The sequence below is a fragment of the Parasteatoda tepidariorum genome, chromosome 6 (assembly GCF_982258835.1).
Source record: "Parasteatoda tepidariorum strain Cologne lab strain chromosome 6, Ptep-v5.0, whole genome shotgun sequence".
In the NCBI taxonomy this organism is placed as follows: Eukaryota; Metazoa; Arthropoda; class Arachnida; order Araneae; family Theridiidae; genus Parasteatoda; species Parasteatoda tepidariorum.
Window position 1 is genome coordinate 74,383,284 of NC_141760.1, and position 16,829 is coordinate 74,400,112.

The window sequence follows — 16,829 nt, forward strand, 5'->3', positions numbered from 1 at the left end:
AATTATTATTTTTTGTGCAAATTACATTAATATACCTTTATAAATTACAGTTAAAGATATTCGTTAAATGATTTAGAGCTAAACGATCATGTACTATGCGATTTATACAAAAATGGTATTTAATATATCCGTCTGTTTGGTAAGCAAAAATATTAAATTACGATTGTGAACTCATTAAATATGTTAAAACAATATAATTTTAATTTCAACTATTATTTTAAAAAAAGATTACTTAGAAAAATTGAATATGTTCAGTCATGTCTTAATAGATTCAAAAGGGAAATATTTGGACGTGGCATGTGTGGACAAAAGTGCAACAAACAGAATTCTTTATAGTACATTTATTTTAGGTAAATAATTTAGCTTTCGTAGAAAAAACTGTTTTATTCCAAGAATCAACAATTATTGAGAAGCAATCATCGGATTGGTGAGCAGTAGCGAACAGGGGGCTTAGTCCCCTAGTCAGTACTAAAATTGTTTATCAATTTTTAATAATCTTGAGAATACAAAGCTAAAATTATTAGCTCAGGCTTTGCACTAGCATCGAATTTCTTTAATTAAAGTTGAATCCCAATAAAGCTTTACTCAATCATAAAATTATTTTAAAATTTAAATTACGTAAAAGAGTGCTTAATAACTGCTGAACTCATTTCCTTAGAAAATAAAAATGTACTCGTTTATTTTTTTCAAATAAAAATTAACAACTGGATTTCCACTATTAAACGATAGGTTTTGTAGTAATTTAAAAATTCTGATCGTAATCGTTGTGTCAGGATCGTAATGGCTTTATATTTTTTTTTTATCTGCAGCTATAAAATAGCAGAACTTAAATTGATGATCAAATTTCATTAATTTTGAGAATTAAGAACTCAATTGATTACGTCAGGTATCAGTTTACACCAGTGATAAATCGACAACAGACATTAAAAACTGAAATCTGTGACGTCAAACTTACGGAATTGTACAGCTTTAGTGGGATTCCTGCAAGTGACATTGTATGGGTATCTTGATCCTTATTGGTTGTTGGAACCTGGCATTTGTTTGTGTTAGCAACTGTCCCTACCATTCTATTTCAAGTTAGCCAATCCTGTCAAGTATCAATTCTGCTTCTTTTTTTTTTCTTTTTTTTTATCATATGACTGTTTAGGCAGTGGGGGGTGCGATTGTTCCTGTTTTAGAGTGGCGCCATCTATGGCCAGGAATTCGACTTCTGCCACGCCATTCACACAACCACAACCCGTTTATAGGGCGGGTCACATTCACACAAAAAGGAGAAAGGACATGGAACACACACGCAGAGAGAAAGAAACATCCATGCCTTCCCCGGGATTCGAACCCAGGACCTTTCTGATGCAACGACAGTTCCCTGCCCCCTACACAAGCCAGTCGGCATCAGTTCTGTTAAGTGACATAATCTATTTTCTTTCACAAAGAATTCAATTCTTTCAGTAGATATTTCTTTTTTGACATAAAGACATGCACGAAGCTATTTAGAACATTGATGAACTAATTATGCATCGAAGTTGCCAGGTACACGAAACGAAAATATATGACGGTTACCATAAAATACATAAATTAATAAATCTAATCTAAGTAAAAGATGTAGAAAATAAATTTGAGGTGAGATACGGCATTATATTTAATTAATTTCGCGTTAATTAACATTTTAACTTATGTGGAGAAACTTAGCTCAACTTCATCACACCATTTTGCTTATACTTATCAGATGGCACTGATGTCCTAGGTCACATGTGTGGGTATCCGAGATCTTCTTCTTCTTCTTGAAGTACAAGTACCCAATTAAAATAGTTGAATTCCAATAAAGCTTTAAGCATAAATTTTTGTTTAAAAACTTAAACAGCGTAAAACAGTAAAAAATAACTTCCACGCTAGCGTTATTACGAAATAAATATCTTTATGTTTTTTAAGTAAAAATTAACAGCTTAATTTCAGCTTTTGAACATTGTAATACATTGTCATAAAAATTCGCGTTCTAGAAAGAGTTGTCAAATTGAAACGAAATTTTACATCCGTAAGTACAACGTTGATATAAGTGATTTAAAAAAATCAAAGCAAAATGATCATTTATTGCAGAAGAAATTACAAATCATTTTTTTTCTTTTGTAATTCCTGAGGAATTAAATTTTCAAAAAAATCGTATGTTTAAAATTCGATTTCACAGGAAATATTGGAACGATTTCGTTCAATTTTTTAAATTTCTTTTTGCAATATATAATTACATTCTTTAAAATGATATAAAAAAAATTTTATACCTTTCAATTCAAAATTTTCTCAAATAAAAAATAATAGAAAATTTTTTTTTGCATGAAATTATCTTTGGATAAGCAAATTTTATAATTGTGTGCAAACAATTTTCAATTCGCATAATTAGTTCTCGAGTTATGGAGAAATATGCAAAAAGTAAAATCACCATTAAGTGGTCCAAACTTAGAACCACTCTCCTGACCGAACTATCGGGACCATACTTACCAGATTGCAACTAGGTACCACCTATATTTTATTGCGGGGTCAAAAATAGGAATCCGTCGGAAAAAAAAGGTTGGTTTCTTCAGAGAAAGTAAGTCTTTGTGTCTGATTTCACAACTTAAAATTCGTCTGCACCAGTTAATTAGCATATTTAAGATCACCTCCTTGAACCATTAAGATTGAGTTCTAGTACATGAAAATCCGATAGTTAGATCAAAAGTTATTCAAGGTGATTCGTTTTTTCCCCCTATTTTTTATCGCACGGTTCTTTCAATTTTACAATATAAAATTGCCCGCCATTTTTCTTTTCTGATGAATAATGACACTGCAAAATATATCTATTTTAGTGTGACCTGTTTTTTTCTTCAGTTTCATTCTTAATTTATATAATTCTTTTAATTATGTGTTATTTTAACAATTATAGATCAACACAAATTCGTGATAAATATAATTAGTGAAATTTTATGCTATTTATCTAGTATTCATATACTCTCAATTTTCTTACACTGCTGTTTTTTTTAAGTTCTTCTTATAGGGTTTAGCGATGTTGCTTTTTTTGTATTTATTTTAATTTTTAAGTGTTAATTAAAGTTTCGTTTAATATTAAATTTAAAAACAGTTTATGAAAATAAGCTTTCAAGAAACCCAGGGAAGAGAACAGACTTCATAAAATATTTTGTTTTTGTGAATGAATATTCAACTCTATGAATCAAAAAATACTAACGTTTAATAGCTTTTTGAATGCATCGAACCATAGTTTAATTTTATGGCAGACAAAACTTCTATTTGACACTCAATTGTCTTGTTAGAGCATTTGTTAGCACTGTGGAGGACAGCATACTTAGTTGTCATAGTTTTAGCTTAAGAATTTTATCATTTTCTATAATACTTATTGAATATATATATTTTAACAAAACACTCCCGATTATATCAACTAACCCCGTGTACATAGACAGTTCACATAGCTTAGTGATTTAATAAAAAAAAAATTAGAGCCTTGGTAGCTCAATGGTTAGAATATCGAACTCCGATCTGGAGGAGCTAGGGTTCAATCCTCGACTCTAAGATCCACCGAGTACATGCAATATACGTGTTCGAATCCTAAGTCTTGCTGTCGGTCGCTGATCAGCACCATGGGTACACGGATCTGGAGAAAATTTTCTTCCCCTTCAGATCTATATCTAAATTAAGGAAGTGGCCTTACGAAAGAGTGATGCTGCCATCCATCCGTGGGGTTCAGAACGAAGAAGTGCTTTCGTCCTTGTGGTGCTCTCTCGTCGAACGAAAGACGTACCTTCCTGGCTTAATTTGCAAAAGGCAGATTGTTGTCCAAGTGCACAAGTCATTTGAAACAACAGTATAATAAATTCAGGCAAGTTATTAAAATTAGGACAAGTACTATTACTTATAATTTGAAGGCGTTAATAATTTAATTTTTAATTTTGAGCACAATTTAAACTAAACTTTAAGGAAGTTTTTTATTACTATCCCAAAGAAAATTGGCACATAAAACGCTTAATAAATCTGTCACCTACATTGCACCAACATGCTCTAGCTACCTGCCAACGACAGTTTCTCGAAAATAGCCGTCTCACTGAAACACATTTTTTATTTTAATATTTCATCAAATTATTGTAATCATTATTATTCTTTCTACCAATATAGAAATGGTGAAAAAAAATCCTTTATATATTTTAGGGCTTAACAGAAAGAAAAAATTTTTTAGTTGATTAAAAAAAAATCTTTGGTAGTCCCGCTTAAATATTAGAACCTTTTCACTTTGTGTGGCAAGCATGTGAAATAATAGAAGGGAAACAAATCATAGTACACTTAAGTTTATAAACATATAAATTAATAAATAACACATCTGCATGATATCCAGCAGAAAAAAATATTCTTACAATAATTTTTATTTCAGTTAAAAGATTTATTTAAATATTTGAAACAAATACATTGTTGTAATCATACAAAAACATGGCAATTGTTTTAAATTGGTGGCAAAATAGAATAATAAATATCCCGAAGATAAAAGCTCATTTAACGTATTTTTAAACATCATTTATTTGTGTATGATTAATGTTTTATTTTGTTAGTAATGTCAATTAATAAATCAATAACTTATTTTGTTTTAAGGGATTTTTTAAATTTTCTTTTTTGAGTAATACAAATTGCACTATAATTAGATTTGGAGAATATTATATTAATTTATTTAATAATAATGAGATTCCACATGAAATTATTTTAATAGTAAGTTGTATATCAGATACGTTTTAGTTAGCTACTATGTTGCATGTTGCTCATTTGTTTTGTAAAAGGGCTACAATTTAAAAAAAAAATTATCTTATTTTATGTTTTAAATACAGATTGAACAACCAATTTATAATTTATAACGTATTTGTGGCTCACAAGGGAAACTAGGGAAGTGTGACTCGCCAATTTTGAACTAAACTGGTGGGATGTATGCCTTATGAGGAATAATTTTACGGGGCAACATTCGTTTCGGCACATAGAAGGTCCTGTGCGAAATAAAAAATAATTCAATATATAGAAAAATCGTTATTTTATTACTTCAATGCAGACTATTAGTTATTGTAATTGTCTCATAATCTAGTTAATTTGTAATTAATTGGGTAATTAATTAATTTGCTAATTTATAAATTAACTAACATTCGTTTTGGCCCATAGAAGGAAGGTCCTGTGAGAGATATAAAATAATTCAATATATAGAAGAATCGGTATTTTATTACTTCAATGCAGACTATTAGTTATTGTAATTGTCTCATATTCCAATTAATTTGTAATTAATTAAATAATTAATTAATTTGCTAATTAATAAATTAATCAGAAAATTAACTATTAATTAATTGTTAATTAATTATTAATAATTAATTGATTTGCAATTAAATACTCCAATTAATTTGGAAAGTTTTTTGGAAAAAAAATTAAAAAAATTCGGTGTAAATTTTTTTTTTTTTAAATTAACCTAACACGTTTTTTTGAAAAACTACAGACATATAAAATTTTCGAAATCAATTTTCACAATAAATATGCATTATATAGTACGTGAAAGTACCACAAAGTTAATTGGAGTATGAGACAATTACAATAACTAATAGTCTGCATTGAAGTAATAAAATACCGATTTTTCTACATATTGAATTATTTTTTATCTCTCACAGGACCTTCTATGGGCCGAAACGAATGTTGCCCCCTAAAATTATTCCTCATAAGGCATACATCCCACTAGTTTTTTTCAAAATTGGCGAGTCACACTTCCCTAGTTTCCCTTGTCAGCAGTTGGGCTCGTCGGAAAGGTCTAAGCATCCTACGTGCTGACAACTACGATCGTTAAAAAGCATGCAAATGTTAGAACTAATGCCCGGATTTATATTAAATTAGCATTTTTTAGGGATATTTGTTATTTTTAATCTAGGGCATCTTTTGAGATTGTTGGGATTTTTTTTTTTTAAAATTCTAAGGCATATTTGTTTCACAATTCTCCACACGGAGAAGGAAAAAAAAGGCAAGATTACAATTACCGTACTATATAGTAATAACATTTCTGGTAAAAAAAAATTTTAAAAAACATAATTCTGGTAATAAAAACCGCATATATGGTATTTAAACCATCAATTGGTAATTTTCCCGTTCATATGTAACTGTTTACCGGAAATTCTTGTTTTAAATTTTAGCTCTTATTACCACATATTTAGTAAAAAAATTATGTATGTAATTATGTATTAAGTGTGATAAAATTGCTAAATTTACAAAACTTTATCATACATTATAAAAACATATTTTATAGTTTATTTTACCAAAATCATCACCGAAGCTCTTCGGTGAAAATTACCGATATTTTTATGTTTCCTGACACCCAGGTTCGCGATAAGTTTTACCATATTCTGGTAGTTTTGACCATATTATTTTTCCCGTGAAATTAGAGTAATTTTATTTTGATTCAAAAGTGGCAGCTGGGAAACTATTTACTTTTAACCAGCTTATTGGAAAGAGATAAACAGGAAAGAGATGAAACAAGATAACGACCACTTCAATGTTTGATTGAGCCATTTGAGGTTTTTGTGTCTTCTTCCAGAAAAGCTGAACAGTTCTAACACATTGGTCTTAATTAACTTGGCGAATCCATACTATGGAAAATAAACATCGACGATTGTTTTATAGGAACTCTGAACAATATTAGAAACAATGCAGAAGAGATTTAAAAAAATGTGGGGAAATTTTCTTAAGCTTTTTTTACATTTAACGTAAATTTCAAATTTTCAGGAAAATTACTTTCAATTTCTAACACGCATGTTTAAGTACAATGTGTTGAATGAAATTTTAGAATTTTTAAAGATCTTTCAGACTAAAACTCTTGTTTAACTTATTTCTGGATAAAACACTAGAACAAACTTGTCTCTGTAAAAGAATTTTTTAAAAATAAAATCAGCATTTGTTTTATATGCGGAGGAAAACCACTCATAGTTAGTCGGACGCGCAAGTGACGTTAACCTATGATCCATTTAACATTGGGAATCTTTTTGAAGATATTTAATTAAGGAAAAAAGTCGTATGAAAAGTTTTATTTTAAAACTTCAAACATACTTGTATGTTCTATTAATCCGAACACAATTTGAAAATATCACTTTGTGTTGTTATGTTCGACTTGTAAGATAATTAGTGCTACCTAATTATGCATTCACAGTTTACCCAAAAATATGTCTAACTTATTTGTATATTTATTTATTCAAAACTTTTTTCTTTGTACTCATGCAGTCAGATTTCCCTATACATATGGTTATATATACAACAGAACATAACATAACATTAAAAAAAAACACTTGGAAATCAAATATTAGATTAAAACTGTTTAATATAAACTAACACATTGTATTTGCAAAACACGCATAAAAAATCTAGTTGTAATGCCACATTGCAAAAAGTGATTGAATTAAATTTGTTTTGTACTTAAATAATATTTCTCTAATTCACACAAAACCATCGTAGAATTATTTAGAAATTTTTATGAAAAGCTACTGAAAGAGCTTTTCCTTTAACATTTCTATTACTTATTCTAAAATGTTATCTTTAGAGGAATGCATACCATCTTTTTAAGCTGCTTTTTAATATTAATACCAAATCCTTGGTGATAATAAAATTTTCAGCCACAAATATCTCAAGAGTACTTAATTGAATTGAAACATACACAAGTATATAAACTTTAAGCTATGTGTTTGAAAATTCAGTAAATAACGTTAGGTAAAAATATGCAAATTAAAAAATTGTAAATAGTTATATAATACAGTATCCAAATTGATGCTCAGAGATATTTGTGACAAAAATTTGTATAAATCCCATCCATAGAGCAGTGTTTCCCAAAGTGTGGTACGCGTACCCCCAGGGGTACGGGAGCAGTTTAGCGGGGGTACGCGTTCTTATGCGAAATATCTTGCAACAAACGAAAATTTCACAAAATTTAATTTAAAAAACAAAGCTAGTACTGAAAATTGACGATTACTTATTTTTCTATTGGCTATTTTTTTGCAGAGTTAGCAGTTAATAATTAATGGTGTCAACAGCCAGTTGTGACTTTTAACTTTTGTGCAATTTTTTTATTAGTGGTACACGGCGTTACGAAAAATTTAGAAAGGGTACACAAAAGTCATAAGTTTGGGAAACACTGCCATAGAGCATTGGTCATGTCGCACTCACAGAACAACACTGAAACAAATCGAAAACTATTTTTTTAACTAATTTTTAATCTGATTACAAAACACACTACACACTTTTACTTTCTAAAGTCAATATTACATTTCAACTGTTATTGTATCAGTCAATATTTCATTTATTAAGATCTTTGTGGACCATCGTTGGACCTTTGTTAAGACTTTTGTGACCATATTAAACACAGAACTCAACATCGGGACAATTAGAACTTCATCAGTGTCACTGTGCGAGTGCAACATGTCCTTTTCATCTACTTAGTTACACAAAGTGACCTATACTTGGTCTTTTTATTAAAAAATATATATACCTGAAAGATATCCATATACAAACATGGCGCTTCTAAAACTAGTGAGGTATGTTACTGAAAGCATAGAAATGCAAGTCTCTTCTTAACTGTACAAAAAATTAGAGACTTTCTTCAGTATATCTTCGTTGTGACTAATGATGGAAGTATTGCTTTAACGCTTTTTGCTGTACAACCTGGCCTTTTCTTGGACCTTTTAAAAATAGACCTGTCAAATATCGTCCATAGACGCAACTAGTATCAAGTCCAGTTGCAAAAGGCGAAATTTGCATATTTCTCGGGTGATCATGAGCGAAGTAGACATGGACTGGACCTTGCCATAAGGGTGCCCAGCGTGCCCCTTTGTCATCTCCATTGTAGGGCCTATATCCTCCAGCACAGCGACTATCTTTTATCAGGTTTCTCATGTTCATCATATCATACGGTTGGTTGTGCCTGAGGGGTACTCCAGGACGTAAACCACCATGGACAACAACAGCATTTAAGGAAGGCATAGAAATCGTGTATGGCAAATGCTGCATGAAATGAAAATCGGCCATGGTCATGTTTACGATAAACATGTCCTGTTTTTTCAAATGATAGTTAAAGTGGTGGTGCTTGAAGTGTCTCATCAGAATTTTTTGGTCATTGTTGCCTCTTACTGTTATGATCGACGGCGTCTGTCTCAAAAAACGTATCACTCCAATGCTTTTCGGGCCTTTCCTGGTTATGTCACCTGCTAGGACCTTCAAAACGTTGTCACCTGTAGTATTGCTCTTTTCAAGCAACAACTTCAGTTCGTCAAGACAGCCGTGTACGTCACCAATGACAACGACTTCGTCGTATTTATTGATCACGGATGCATTCAGCACTTGATGAAATACCTTCGGAGGATAGCCGGTATCTTTGGTTGGGTGATCGCAACGATGATCGTCGGCAGAAGTCCTCAAAATCAGAGTTGCTACAGCCACTACAAAGCATGTGACAAACAGTTGCTGCATTTGCATTAGTTGTGATACGTTCTGCATTGGTCAAATTCAGGGAATACCTATAAATAAAACTGGAATGGGCTTATTGAGACAAATTTTTAATTATTAAAAACAAGGATTAAAAATAAGATTACAAAAACATATTCGCCCATTCCATATACACTGTAAACAAATTACAGTAAAAGTACGGGTACTCGGGATGCCGGTACTTTTTACCGTAAAATCCATTTTTTACTGAAACATGTTTAAAAAATCGGATATTCCATTAATTTTACAGTAATGATTATCGTAAAAATACTAAATCACTCTAATTAAACAAATATTACTGTAAAAATTACGGTATAATATTTCGTGGTAAAAATGGATTTTACGAATGATGCATCCGAAGAACCGGTACTATATATCGTAATTTGATCCGGAATTTTTTACAGAGTTACTATAGCACAAATTACGAGGATGCTAAACCGTGGAAGAAACTTTTCATGGCAAATTCTATTTTACCTCCTTCGGTAATTCAGAGTTAAAAATAAGTGTATTCAAATGAACGCAGAACGAACCAGGAAGTTTCAAATGCTGCAGAAGTGTTTTAAAAAGCAAATATATTATTAAAGGATTACTTCCCCAGAGCAAAAACTGAAAAATTCTTGTCAAAATTAGTCTACGTTTTGATATTTTAAATCTTTTTTTTCAGGATTTGAAACTTCATGATTTGCCCCGGGTTTATATGACCCCACTTTTTATAAGTTTTAAATTACTTATGTTATTTTCCTTGAAGGAATTTAACGGCAGTATAGCACCCTCTTTAAGCATTGACTAAAGGTGTGTCGTGAGCAGAAATTGTTTTTCAGTTATTACCATTAACAAACAAAACTTAAAAGCTTTCAGCAAGTCTAAAAAATCTAAATCGCTACTGTTTTCTAAGCTAAATGCTTTCCATAAACTATCGCGCTAAAGCATACGAAAGTTTTATTCTAGTTAATCTTTACAACATTTCTTCTTTTTTTAAAATTCTAACAATATTTTAATGAAATCACAACGACATCATCACCCAACCATGACAAAGCACTTAGCCCCATTTTAGGGCACTATCTTTTTACGGCCACGCAATTTTGACCCTGGTCAGACCGCGTAGACAACGTTTGAGCTGGTATCCCTTTCACAGAGCTTCCACACAACAACCAACGAGAGGACTTATAGCCACGACAGATGAAGCCTGCACCTTGCTGTTCATACATGCCAATCATCGCTTTTATTTTCTCATTAATGTCTGTCAAGTCTTGAGAACGGGATCCTTTTTTTGAGCGCTCGAATATCGACTTTTAAAACCGTCTTCAATATTTTGAAGCAAATGAAGTATTTAAATCATCAAGCACATTAACTACATTTTTTAAGTTGGTTTTAAATTATTGGCAATTACGATGCTTTTCGAGAAAAAAAAACCGGTGTTAAATTTGTTCTTGCTTTTAGAACCCACATCACTTATCTACCTTATTAGAATAGGACAAAATGTTCGATTTAACATATCACATAAAAGATAGTATAAAATATGCTGATTGTTAACAACCACCAATATAATTGACTAAACTAGTTAAAACTCGGAACTAGTGTCATTAACTAAATTTACCTGAAGATACTATCTTTAATAATTATTTCAAACAAGCTGACACAAAAATATCGATTCCAAAAAGATTTATATTTAAAATAATCTTACATGACGATACCAATTCATTTAAATATTTCAAAAATTATTCATTTAAGCAGTTCAAATAAATTAAAGCAGCAAAGCAAGATAAAGAGAGGACGTAATTAATAAGTGATTAAGTTTGAATTCTGCAGTAATTAAATATACAAAGAGCAGAAGTTCTGAGAAAAGATTTTTGCAGATAAAAAAAAAAAAGCTTGTTTTGATGGATTTATTTTTGATGAAAAACAAATTCAGGAACAGACAAAACAGCTGCTTGTGAGTTTTTATTTTTTTTATTGAGAAAAATTTTTTTTATGAAGACTGAATGATAAATTGAATATTAAGTAGTTCCATTAATTTCTATTTTATTTAGATAATTGTTTTTAGAATTTTATATTGCTTTCAAATTTTAAAAGGATAAGAATTTCATAAGGATAATAAACAAATTACAAATTTTGATAACTAATCGAAATAATACATTTTTCTAGATATATCAACGATGATTGGTGAGTCATCAACATTACAGCCTGAAAATTATGGACATTTTGATGAATAAAAATGCTGATGAATAGTAATTATTTTTATGCAAAAACAATCGTACTTGCCCATGTAAACAACCTTAACAGCATAAAGAGCTTAGAATAGAGAACTTAATATTTTATAATCTATGTTGGCTAATACCTCTACATTTTGAGCCTACCGTAATGATATATAACGTCATAGATATACTGAATATTATTACTCTCTAAACTTTCAGCCTACAATCGGGATACATAAGTTTATAGACATACTGGATATTATTACTCTATGAATTTTGAGCTTACCCAATGGATACATAAGTTAAAAGATATACTTAATATTATTACTCTTTAAAGTTTGAGCCTATCATGTGGATACATGCAGTTTTGTTATACTGTCTACATTTTGATCCTATAATACGGATACATAAGTTAATAGACATAATGAATGTTCTATATTATGAGCGTATTTTACGGGTACCTAAGGTAATAAGTACCTAAGGTAAAATATATGCTGTTAAATTCTTACTCTCTGCATTTTGGGCCTACCATACAGATACACAATTTTATAACTGCACTGGATATTATTACTCTTATAATTACCATATTAATACCATACGGATAAGTTAATAGATATACAGGATATTATTGCTCTGTACAGTTTGAACCTACCATACAGATACATAAGTTTATAGATATACTATATGATATTACTCTCAATATTTTAAACCTATCTTACGTGTGCATAAAGTTATAGATATGCTGGATATTATTACTCTCAACATATTAAGCCTGTCATAAGGATACAAAAGTTTATATACTGGATGCTATTGCTCTGTACATTTTGAGTCTACCTCTCAAATACATAAGATTATACATATGCTGGATATTTTTATTCCCATTTTTAGTATTTTTAGCTAAATTTTGACATTTTAGTTAACCTTTTTTGTCTACACTGTTAAAAATTTTGGAAGGTGTTAAAGTATAACATTGTTTACATTCTCTGTAAAATTAATAGAATAGTGCTAACTTGCACTATATCAAGTGCAACAACATCAGGATTGGCAATGAGTACGATTCAGAATCCTGAATGCCGGATCAACCAGCATTCATGATTTATATCAGAAGACATTCACATATAAAATTATATGTTTATAAGTATGGTGTTGAAAGCTAGTTTAGTGATTTATCTTATCTTTATTATGCTTTGATCTTATGTAATCACTTGGGGACCATTGATTACATAATCTTAACTGTTTTCTTATCTTACTTATCAATTCTTCTTATATTTATTTGTATCAAATTCCTTGCAGACTGAAACCTAAGGTTATTTGAAATGTTGCTTAATAGATCTCTAGAAAAAAAATTTCAATTTTGAATATTTCAGAGAATGAATTATTTCGAATTGTGCATTTTTATACATTTCAAAGTGTATTCTGAAAAAAAAAAATATAATATTTAGCTTTAAAGTAATATACTACTAATAGCTACTGAAATATAATAAATTAATCGCATATTTCATTATGATTTTTCGTACAAAACTTGTTCGATATACAATATTGACATTTATGGACTGATGCCATTTTTTCGGAAATTAATCCTCGATAAAACTTCAAAAGTCCATCAAATTGTCCATCAAGTTTTAAATAGTCTATATGTATCCTTTATGTATTAACTTCATTAAATTAACTTCATTAAATTAACATTCATTAAATTAACTTCATTAATCAACTCCGTTAAATTAACTTCATTTGAGACTGTAAATATGAAGCATGCAATTCATAAAATTCAGTTATCAATTAATATAAGTATATTAACATTCTTTCAAAAGTATTATTTTATTTAACATAGTTACAGACAATTTTAAAATCCATAAGTTTTAATTTAAAAATGAAAGAATGCACTCAAAAGTTACATTATTGACTTATTCTGATAAAGATAAAAATTGATTTTAAATTTTATTATAATAATTTATTGCTTTTATTTTTATTATATTTTTGCTTCTACTGACTTACATTAATTAATGCAACTTACATTAATTAAAAAACAAAAAGATGATAATTAAAATTGTGGAACTGCACTGATTTAAAATTAGTAGTTGATTTTAAAATTTAGCGCATTAGTTTAGGTCTTTGATTTTTGTGACATTTAATAATGGTTCCTGAAATTTAAATCCTGTCTTTTTTTTCTCTTTTTTTTTGTTCAGCATTAAGCTATGAAAAAATTTATTCATTCTAAGTAAACATCCCTATTCATTTACATTAATTAACACAACGTCAATGAAGATGCATATTATATAATGAACAAAAAGATACTATTTAAAATTGTAGAGCTGTATTTATAATGGATTTTAAATTTTACCATATTAGTTTAGTGTTAAGATTTTTATGCCATTTAATAACTGTTCTGTGAATTTCATATCTAGTTTTTTCTTTTTTTGTTTAGTATTAAGAAATGTAGAAATCTATAGATTGCTGTTATATTTTTGATTAGAATTAAGAAATGAACAAATTTATCGATTACTGTAGTACTTTTGTTCAGTATTAAGGAATGGAAAATTTATCGATTTTTTTAATTATTAGGTGATTGCGTCTATTTTCTGACATTAATTATAATTGCAATATTGATGAACAAAAGCATTACTTAATTTATTGTTATTATAATGAGTAGATGGTCCAGTAGTAGTGTAAAACATTTAATACTTTATTCAAAAATTCCCTCTATTTTAAAAGTCTCAAGTCACAACTAATAATGGCAATGCAGTTTCTATAATTACGTTAATTATATTTTACGACATGTCTGTATTTCAGATAAAACAATATAAAAATTTTCAAACATGAAAAATAAATTTTTAAAAATGATATAAAAATATTTTTTTCACACAAATTAGACTTCTATTCAAAAACATAATAAAAATTTTTTTTAACCATACATTAAACTATTTATTTTAAATCAAAGTTTGAATGTCAGCTTGTTTAGAAATATTGTCAAAACATAATTTTAAAACGTTATTCAATATTGAAGGTTACTAAACTTATAAAACAATTTTACACAAAAATTAAAAAATGATGCACGATAGTCATGTGACGATAGAATCATGTGATACAGTGGTTAGTATCATTAATAATTCATTATGATTAGTATCATTATAAAAATTTGAACATCAGTTTGATTAAAAATTTTATCAAAGCATAATTTAAAAATGTGATTAAATACTATATAAAATTTTCTAAACTATAAAACAATTATAAACAACAATTTAAAAGTTTGTGATACGATGATAGAATTTTGTGATATACAATGGTTATGATCATTAAAAAAAATAGTTATGGCAAAATTGATTGTAGATTACATTTTATAATTAATTAATAAGAATTGCTATTAAGAAATACCTTCACTCTAAGCCTCCTTATCACCAGATATCTTATGACGATCAAAAGATAAATTTTCTTTTTCAGTAAAGAAAGGTACAGAATTTACTGCGTCATTTTTTTTTATTTCCAAGAAAATCAAATATAATAATCATAAAATTGAATCAAATAACGTTATCAAAATATCAGTTTCAATTACAAAACAAGCTGTGAAATGTGGTATTTTTGAGAGATGGACTAATTGAAGATAAGGTTGTAAATCTATTATATTCATATATAACTCTGGAGAAAAAAATAACTCTCTCTGTTCCATAATTGTTTGTTCTGTAATTGTTTATTTCATAATTGTTTGTTAACTGTTGTTCATGTTTTTCCTATTGTCTTTCCATGAAAAATACCTCATAGGAATACCTGAGGGGGCTTTTTTTTACGGTAAAATAATCAGACATAAAATTAACATACAGCTTTATTATTTTGGAATCAATGCAAGTTAATCAATTAATTGATGGTAACAATTTATAACATATAATTATTTCATGAGGAATATAAAATTCGAAATCCCACCCTTCTTCGATTTTTGCTACAATTCTAACGAATTTTTCAAACAATTTTCTAAATTTGAATCCGCTCGCTTCGCCCTCTCGAATCTCTTAATTTCATTTATAAAGCCGTTCAATCACTAAATAACTGCACGATAAGTCATTTAATATTTTCCGTTACTATGAAGACCATTCTTTTTCAAAACAAATTTAAAATCGGCGGATGTATTGGGAATCATTAACACTATTGTATTAGTATTGAATCGGACTGAAACACTTGATTCCTCGTTTAGACAAACAATAATCAATACTTTACCCCCCCCCCCAAGGAAAAGATTTTATAACATAACTTAAATTAGTAAAAGATGATGGCCTAAACTAATTTGTTCGATTACTGTTACACAATAAATATGATTTAAAATAAACGGTGTGTTCGGTTACTATAACAATTTTGGCGAGATCAGTTAAGTTTTAGTAATTTTGTTTACCATATAAACTTATCGTAAAGAAGGTAATAACCATAACTATGGTTTTGGTGGTTATGGTAATAGGTAATGGTTAACCATAATGGTTTTTCCTTTATTACAAAAGAAATTATTTAAAAGTTGCACAAATAGCTAATTTACAATCCCCTCGTCCCCTTCCCCTGAATATTTAATTCCTATCTATAATATTATTTGAGACAGTGTTATGATCTTAATTCTTACCAATAAACGAAATTAAGAACTTTCCTTTTCATCTCGTTATAAGCTTGTTTAATAAGAAGTGTGACCAGGAAAAATTCTTTCTTGAAGTGGTAGAAGGAGTTCGGGTTGGAACCCCATTACCGCCCGGTTAACGGTGGGTGTTTTGTGGTTTTCCTCACCATGAAACGCAAATGCGGATGAGTTGCATCGAAAAGTTCTCGACGAAGGGAAGTTTGTCCCAATGCTTGATTCAGAACTTCCTTCTCTTCCAGGGTGGGTTCAAAACTACAAGGATACGGAGTTGAACATGGAGTCGGCTGTTTACGGTTTAATAAAATAATAGACCGGTTAAAAAATAAAATAATAGATAAGTCGAGTTAAATGAAGGAAAAAGATTTGCAACATGTTTAAAAAAACTGAATTATTGACAAAAAAATTATATTGTCATATATAAATGAATTAATCTATTTTTGAGACCCTGACAGCATCGTTGAAAAACATCGATGTGAAGAAAACAGTAAGAAAAAGTATCACTTCTTTCAGTACTA

General features: G+C 29.3%; 1 protein-coding gene across 2 annotated transcripts; it reads right to left on the bottom strand.

Annotated features, from left to right (window-relative positions):
- Window positions 1-6,853: 6,853 nt before the first annotated feature.
- On the bottom strand, window positions 6,854-15,219 carry LOC107438200 (uncharacterized). Of its 2 annotated transcripts, none has more exons than XM_016050425.5 (2): window positions 15,078-15,219; window positions 6,854-9,542 (listed from the first exon to the last, which is right to left on the bottom strand). In XM_016050425.5, exon 2 carries the CDS (start codon window positions 9,520-9,522, stop codon window positions 8,650-8,652), a length of 873 nt encoding a protein of 290 aa, XP_015905911.1. In that variant the 5' UTR covers window positions 9,523-9,542; window positions 15,078-15,219; the 3' UTR covers window positions 6,854-8,649. The 2 variants fall into 2 exon arrangements, with proteins under 2 accessions (XP_015905911.1, XP_087022166.1); XM_087166040.1 differs by having other exon boundaries at window positions 6,854-9,554; window positions 15,078-15,125.
- Window positions 15,220-16,829: the final 1,610 nt, after the last annotated feature.